The sequence below is a fragment of the Hemicordylus capensis genome, chromosome 1 (assembly GCF_027244095.1).
Source record: "Hemicordylus capensis ecotype Gifberg chromosome 1, rHemCap1.1.pri, whole genome shotgun sequence".
NCBI classification, from domain to species: Eukaryota; Metazoa; Chordata; class Lepidosauria; order Squamata; family Cordylidae; genus Hemicordylus; species Hemicordylus capensis.
In genome coordinates this window covers 331,926,788-331,935,484 of record NC_069657.1, presented here as the reverse complement: position 1 = coordinate 331,935,484, position 8,697 = coordinate 331,926,788, and the positions used below count along the sequence as shown (strand labels likewise).

Here is an 8,697-nt window from a genome sequence, read left to right as displayed (position 1 = left end):
TGTATGTTATATATCAAGATATATCAGTTATCAAGATATGTCAGATATATCAAGATATATCAGTTGAAGCATCTCCTAACTTGGCCCAAAGGGAGACTCTTGAAATTGAATCAAAAGCCACCCTAAAGTCAACAAATGCTGCAAAAAGCAATCTTTTAGAGATAGCAGTGTATTTTCATTGGAATTATGATAGCCAGGCCCTAATCACAGGATGGGAGCTAATCAATCTATACATGTAAACAGGCTAAAATGAGCCTGCCGTTCCACATTGGAATTACTTAATTCTGCCAGAATAAAATCATTTCCAGAAGCCTTACCAGGTTTCAACGGGGCAATCAATTGTTTAACCTCCAAAACTGAAACCTGCCTGTGAAAACAAGTTTGATCTTGTGGTTTAGGATGGGAGTTTTCATATCAAGTCAATAAGACCCAAGCAGCTTTATATTATAGATGCATGGTGTGGGGGAAATGGATAGGGAGAAGTTCTTCCTTTTTCAACATTAGAATCGAGGGTCATTTGATGAAACGGATTGCCATGAAATTTAGGACCATCAAAAACTACTTATCATACAGCACATACCAATTGTAGGAGACAGATGCTATTCTCACAACCACAGGAAAGCGGGCAAAGGGAGCCCAGCCTGCTTTCCTGCGGTTGTGTACTGCAACGGGAGCTGTGTGGCTCCCAGCAACAAATCCCACTAAACACCCCTCCCGTTAAATGCTCCCACTAACCTCATTTCTCCGCATGTGAAATGCCACTGTGGCAACTCATGGGGAGACCCCCGACCTACAGTAAGCCTCCCTGCCTCAGAAGTCCCCCCAGAATGCCCCCACGCACTCGCATGGGGTTTTCTGGGACATCTGGGGGCCAAGTGGCCCCTGATCCCGCTGCCCCCTACTGGGTCCACGACAGAACCAGTAATCATGTGGGCAGTTGATCTGGCTGCCCAGGGCGAGCTCCCTGCTTGTCTGCAGGGATAGTTGGCTAAGCCCGCTCTCCTCGCGGAGTCCGTTCAGGCTCTACACATGGATCGTGTGTAGAGCCTCATTGCATGCTTTCATCTCGTGGCTGTTGACTTCTGAGAGGCAACTGATGGGCCACTGCGTAAAACTGGGTTCTGGACTATATGGGCCTTGGGCCTGATCCAGACTACTTGTGTTAAACCCAATCTGTCCACTTCTCCACTGGCTTCCCAGACTCTTCGTGAGACTAGCACTGCTCACAGTCTCAAGCTGTGTAGCATGTATGCCTGATCTTGACAGGCCTAATATGAGTACATGTGGCTTAGGCTTCTACAAGCTCCAGTGGATGGTACTATATTGCTGGACCATGGCTTTATGTACTACTGCATGATGAGTCTGAACAGAGGCCTGCTTTGATCCCATACTTAGCAGAATTTTGATGCTTTTAACTAGGAATAATATTTTGAGAAAATCAAGTAGAGAATAGCTGATTTGCTGTTATGGATAGCAACTATACAAATACTCAGTCCTGAACAGTAAAAGGATCATCAATAGGAATACTTTATGCTGATGTAATCAAACTGGTAATCAAAAGGTTTAACTGATTTTTTTTAAAAAAAATAACAGCTTATTCTTGAGATGTCCTCTGCCCATAAAGGGGTGTCGCTGCAGTAGAATAAGCATCTTTCATTAGATCTGGCAAGAGAGCATCTACTACTCTGTTTCTCCACCCAGTAGGTACCTGAAAATTTATATATATATATATATATAAATATTGCTGCATGAATACTGAATGTTTTCTAGGAAGCAGGGCAGAGCCAGTTACAACTATCACTGAGCTATACATATAAAACAGAAGTTTCATCTAACACCACCATTCTAACAATCAGTACTTTGCTTAACAACAATAATTCACTTGTCACTGCCTCACATGAGATTCTCATTTGTTTTCCAGATCCAACATTACTTACTGTCTTGGGTCTTTGAATCTGCTCTAATCTTACATTGCTGCTATGCACAGCATCAGCAGTCAAAAGATGTTGCCTGACAGCCTTAGTCAATGTGAATGTTCCTGTGTTGTGGCTCCAACCTGGAACATAATGACAAATTAAAATGTACAAAAGGTTTCCAACTGTTCTGCATAATTTTTGCAGAGAAAGCTTTCTTCATAAATGAGCAAAACTGAAACCAAATGTTTTTATCCAACAGGACTTTAAAAACACGTGAATCAGGCGACTGATTCACTATTAATGAGCAATAAACCACTTCAGCTTGTTACTGATAGCAGTGATGGTCACAACTGGATGCACATCAGATATGAGGTGGGTGGGTATCACCACACTGAAAAATGAGCATATGTGGGAGAAGGCGAGACTAAAACGTCCCTGACACGATAGTTTTCTATGTAGGTGTTTGTTTTTCAAGTTTAGGAGACCAATCCTGCAGTCCCTTGCAGCCAGTGAAGCCGTACAGTCCTACCTCTATTTGTATAGACAAGGTCTACTTTCAAAGAAGTAAAATGCTTATTATTTTCTATTTATCATGGCTATGGCATAAAGTAGCATTTGAAAACTAAAAGCAATACTGCCAGTCAACAGCATGTATTAACAAGGAATGTAATACCAGCAGAGCACGTGTGTACACAAGCATGTTCTGGAAGAGACTTCTAGTACTCCCTACTATCAAGCAGGAATGTATTTCATTTAGGGGATGATCATCATGTTTCCTCCAAGGAAGAAGAGGAGCTATCTCACCAAGCTACAATGTATGGGCACCAGTGGTGGAAGCAATGGATCTGGATTGTGATCCGTTGCAGCCATCATGGATTCTGCACCTGCGTGAGACTATTCGGGCAGAATTGATTAGTTCCTCGAAGTGCTCAACCCTTCCCCTTGCACAGGGTGTGTTTCTTCAGTTTGGTGGGCTAGCATTTTCTCCTCAGTTCCTTTCTGACTGCCATTGTGTCGGCACCTCAGACAGTGAGCTCCTTGGACCGGAACAGCTTTCTGTTAGGAAAAAAGTTTTTTAAAAAAAATAGTTCTCAATTTATAACAACTTTGGACTGGACCAGACAATTCTTATTCTACATCCCTTAACTTTGATGAAATGAAAGAAAGCTTTATTTGGTTACGACTTTGGACCGGACTCAGATATTGAACATACGCTGTAGTATTCTAAATCCTTTATTCTTTTAAGCCCATTACGGATGGGAGAGGAGAGCTGATCTTGTGGTAGCAAGCATGACTTGTCCCCTTAGCTAAGTAGGGTCTGCCCTAGTTCCATATGATTGGGAGACTTGATGTGTTATCACTGTAAGATATTCCCCTTAAGGGATGGAGCTGCTCTGGGAAGAGCAGAAGGTTCTAAGTTCCTTCCCTGGCATCTCCAAGATAGGGCTGAGAGAGATTCCTGTCTGCAGCCTTGGAGAAGCCACTGCTAGTCTGGGTAGACAATACTGAACTAGATGGACCTATGGTCTAATTCAGTATATGGCAGCATCCTATGTTCCTATGATAAGAAAAAGATCTTTAAGCGCTGTGTTCACTGGAATTCTAAATTCCCATCAGCATACGATCATGACTTGTGTTTACTTTGCTTGGGGAGGAACACAACACCCCCACCTGTAAAATCTGTCTCTCTCACCAAACGAGAAAGAATAGAGCGCTACGGCTGAGGGCGTCTCTTTACAATGAGGCACTCTGCACTGGCACCCCGTAACCTAAATCTCCAGTCAATGCTCCTGTGCCCTCGACACAGGATACGATGTTGAAGTTGACATTGAGCACAGTACTGAAGCTGGTGTTGGGGACTGTCACTGCAGTCTAAATCCAGAACCCGGACTTCCAAGGCACCACCTACCGGCATGTTTAAAGCACCAAAGCTGCCTTTGGAGTCTTTCCATCGGAAAAAGCATAAGTCCCAGCATCGAGGCTCCAATGCCCAAGGGATGCCACCAAACAGGAATCACCAAGAGAAGAGTTCGAAGACCTTCACCAAGACCTCTTCCCGTGCTATTCCTCCAATGGCACTCCAGTCAGTGCCCACGACACCTCAGTCTCGTCCTGCGACCCCTGATGTTGTGATCCTGGATCGTCCATCCCCCATGCATCGACACTGACATCGAGGGCGGTATTGACTACAGCACTGTCCGCTTGGCATCGAGAGCATTCCCTTGAAGCAGTCACCTTCTCCAGTGGTTCACCCAACTCCACAAGCTTCCTGTCCTTCCCTGGCAAAGCAGGCTGTATACTTTGCAATTTTCACCGCCAGACACTATGTGGATTATCTCTTCCAGGGACAAGCTGACCTTTCGCCAGAGGAGTTCTTGGTAAAGTTTAATGACATCCATACTAAAGCGACTCTCCTCAATTGCCAACAATTGGCCAATGCCAAACACTTAGCAGAGACGGAGTCTTGAACCCTGGCTTGTGGTCTTGCACTGAGGAGACATGCCTGGCTATGCTTTACTGCACTGCAGCCCAACATGAGGGAAAGAGCAGAAAATTTGCCCTTCGATGGGAAGGGTTTTTTCTGTGAAATAACGGATGCCACTATGGAATCCATTAAAAAATCAAAGTCAACAGCAAAAAAATAAAACAGCACCTGCTCAGTATTTCACACCTAAGTACCATCAATATGGCCGATGGCAATATTCATATAAACAGAAAGACAAGAGGGACTTCCGAAAACCTTACCATTGTTTCAGAAGGAAGCCTTTTAACTAAAAGTCCAGGACCTCACACGCTCAACACCCTCAACCTGCTGATTCCAACAAACAGCATCTTTGATCAGGGGGTCAATCCACTGATTCACCTCACCCAAGAGTCTCTACCATCAATCTTACTCCAAAATACCACCTTAGCCACCTCCAACATCAGGCTGGCAAGTCACGCCTTCGCGTGGTACAACATAACATCAGACCGCAACGTAACATCAGACCGCAACATAACATCAGACCAGACAGGCTACGCCTCTGAGTTCAAGACCTTACCGGCATTTAATGGGATCAAGTACACACCTGCATCCCAATTACTGATGGAGGAAGCTCAGACTCTCTTGGACAAGGGGGCAATAAGGGGCAAGGATTTTACTCCCACTATTTCCAGGTCCCCAAATGAGATGGGGGACTAAGACCAATCATGGATATGCGATGGATGGACCGTCAAGTGGACATGCGCAAGTTTCACATAACAATATTGCAGAGCATCCTTCCTCTTCTCCACAGGGAGGAATGGTTTGCAACAACTCCAGAATGCGTACTTCCACATCAGAATCCAACCCAATTAGAGACAGTTTCTAAGGTTTACGGTGGGACACCATGTCTACCAGTACAATATCCTGCTGTTTGGACTGGTGATGGCACCCCATGTATTTATGAAATGCATGGCCATAATCATGGCTCGCCTTCGGGCACAGGGCCTAACAATTTTACAATACTCGATGATTGGCTCCTGGCAGGAAGACCAAAACAAACAAACAAACAAAACAAGTTAGCTTTGCAAGTCTCGACAGTGCTGAGTTTACTGGGCATTCAAATCAACTGGACAAAGTCCAGACTGGAACCTGTTGAGTGCATAGACTACATAGGAGCAGTCCTCGATGCACGGTTGCAACATGCATTTCTACCCAAGGAACGCTTCCTCTACATCAAGGCGCTAGCGACTTCCCAGAAAAAAAGCCCATGGCATACAAAAGCTTCTGGGACTCATGGCATAGTGCAACTCTACTGTGCACTTCGCCAAGCTACACCACCGGCATCTCCAACTTTGGTTTTTCCTCTGTGTTTCATCCAAATATGGACAGTGCGCAGATGCTATTAATGATTTCACTGCTGATCCTAGTGTCCCTACACTGGTGGACAAAACAGTCCAACCCGCTGTCCGGAGTCCCCTTCTGGGTACCCCAACTTTCTGCATGGCTGACGACGGACGCGTCCTTACGGGGCTGGGGAACCCATTGTGGGGATCTTTGAGCTCAAGATCTATGGTGTCTGAGCCAATGCCAGATGCACATCAACTTGTTGGAGCTCATGGCAGTCTTTCAGGCTCTCAAATAGTTTCAGCCATCCCTGACAGGCTAGCTCGTCCATGTCAGCCTGAACAATACTACAGCTATCACCTACTTAAACCACCAGGGTGGGACGTAGGGATGTGCAAACCGGTTCAAATTTGAATTAGAGTGGTTTGATGGTTCGAATTCAAAACAAACCAGCCATCAGGTTCGAGCTTCAGGTTTGAATTCGAACCAAACTGTACAGAAATGTACAGTTGACCCTAGGCAAACTGGAAAGCATATCCTCTGGATATGGCCTTTTTGTTAGCCATAATGTTGACTTGCCATGTCAGCAAAGTTAGTGCACTACATATAGATGTTCCCTTTGCAAAAATTCAAGGAGGTGTTTCACATGGACCCCGAGTTCAGGCCCAAAGTGATCTCTGACTTCCACATTAATAACTACATCATCTTCTTCCGGCCTCTCGAGCACTCACTGCATTCCCTGGATGTGAGACGTGCTCTCATCTTCTGCTTGAAACTTACCAACCAAGCCCTATAGAAAGACAAAATGGCTTTTTGTGAGTTACATAGGTAACATAAAAGGTTGCCAAATATCAAGACAGAGACTCTAGCACTGGATCGTGGAGTTGATTTTTTTTTTTTGGCTTACAAGCATCAAAAGGTGGACCCTCCTAAGTCAATACGGGCCCACTTTACTAGGGCTTATGCTGCATCTCCTGCCCACGTGGCTCAGGGACATCTGCATTGCAGCTGCCTGGTCCTCTGAGCATACCAATGTCAAGCATTGTGCCTTGGACCTTCGCTCTGCAGCTCAGGCCAACTTCGGGAGGGGTGTGCTAAAGAGGGTCTTACCTTAAGCATACTACTCCCACCTCCGGACTGACAGCTTGTTAGTCACCCATTCTTATGGCTGCAATGGATCACAATCCAGATAAACAGGTTGCTCACCTGTAACCAGTGATCTGGTAGTGATCTAGTAGTGATCTGTTGCAGTCATAAGACCCTCCTGCCAGTCCCGCTGCAGTATGTGAAGTATCAACATGTATGTTTGCAGAGTAAAAGAGACACTACTCGCCTTGTAGAAATGTTCACTGCTGCCATATGACATTTTGACTCCAGTGTTGGTCTTCCAGGAACTGAGGAGAAAACACTTGCCTGCCCAAACTGAGGAAAGGCACCACGTGCAAAGGGCAAGGCTAAGCGCTTTGAGGAGTTAGTCAATTCTGTCCAAATGGTCCCGCGCAGGCACAGAACTCATTCTTATGACTGGAACGGATCGCTACCAGATCATTACTTACAGGTAAGCAACCTGTTTTACATTCTGATTTTATAATATATACATTTCTTATGCCACATAGGTATACACTAGTTTTAATCTTTGAGAAGAATAACTGTAGCCAGCTTATGCATTATGTAAAACATTAACTGTTTTAATGCCTTCTTTGTTGCTGCCTCAAGACTCTGGAATGAGTTCCCTGCTGAAATAAGAACCTCCCCATCTCTGACAACTTTTGAAAAGTTTCGAAAGACTTATTATTTCACCCAAGATTTTTACTGTAGTTTTAAATTGTTCTCAGTGGTTTTCATTTTAATCTGTTTTATGTTGTAAACCACCTGGAGACATAAGTTTAGGGCAGTCTGCAAACAAACTGTTCCAATAACTTCAATTATTCTGGGGAGGAAATAAGAAGAGAATTGTCTAATTGTTGCATATTTTGTTCACAACATTTACTAATGGATGCTTCCACTTAAGGCCTCCACTGCCTGTATTTTTCTAGAATGTTCTGACAACCACTGTGGTTGACAGTTGAATTGTGAATAAACTTCGATACATTTAGGCTAGGTGATCTGATTACAGAATCACAATTTAACAGAAATATGGATTGTACACTACCAGCAGTTGCTCAAGTATCAGTTTTAAAAGCACAATGCCTGTAAATAGCCTAAGGCAGTGGGGTTCTAAGGGATGTTCCTTAATGAGAAGAGCAGAAATGATGGACATGTTGCCTGCCATTACTGAGCTTCTCTGAAGTGGATTACTCCAAGGAACTGTTAGATGTATTCTAGGGAACACTCTCAATTCATGTGACAGTGAGAGTGAAGCGAAGAGGCCTGAACAGCTCTTCATATGAACTGAGTGTATCCTTGCTTGCTCCCCATCACCAGAATCCTCTGCAAAGGCAAAGGGGTTCCTTGACAGAAATGCTGATATTTATTTTGTTTTAATTTTTTTTAAATATTTTATATAAAATATGTATACTTTGCCTCTCCAGTACACTACTGCTCACAACATTAATAAAATTGATACAATGTAAAATAAGACTAATAAATCTAAACAAATTAAGTAACAAGTTAAAATCAGGCTTAAAATCAATATTAAAATTATAATTTTTTAAAAAATGTTTCAAATTAAAATTTATTTTAAAAGCTAAGAACTGGGAACTATAAAAACTAAAGAACCTACCAGATATAAGCCAAATATAAGCCCAGATGAAACATTAAAAAGCCTCTTCAAAGTTTTTTTAAAAACACAGAGGGAGCATAACGAAGCTCTTTGAGAAGGATGTTCCAAAGCCGAATACAGAAAAGTTTGAAAACCACTAGCCTAAGGAATTGTACTGCCTTATTTAAAGGAATACAACTTCAAGCTAGAAGTTGAGATTTCTAAGAAAGCATGAATACTGTTTGTATGGTGTGTTTTGTTTTGTTTTGTTT

General features: G+C 43.4%; 1 protein-coding gene across 1 annotated transcript in view; it reads right to left on the bottom strand.

The window, feature by feature from the left end:
- Nucleotides 1–97: 97 nt before the first annotated feature.
- Nucleotides 98–8,697, bottom strand: part of LOC128339220 (coiled-coil domain-containing protein 162-like) — a 61,135-nt gene continuing 52,535 nt past the window's right edge. Inside the window, exons 20-21 of the mRNA XM_053282759.1 lie at nucleotides 1,938–2,056; nucleotides 98–1,708 (exon numbers count right to left, since the gene is read on the bottom strand). Coding sequence (XP_053138734.1) covers nucleotides 1,595–1,708; nucleotides 1,938–2,056 — 233 coding nt within the window. The 3' untranslated portion in view covers nucleotides 98–1,594. The remainder of the gene's footprint in view (nucleotides 1,709–1,937; nucleotides 2,057–8,697) is intronic.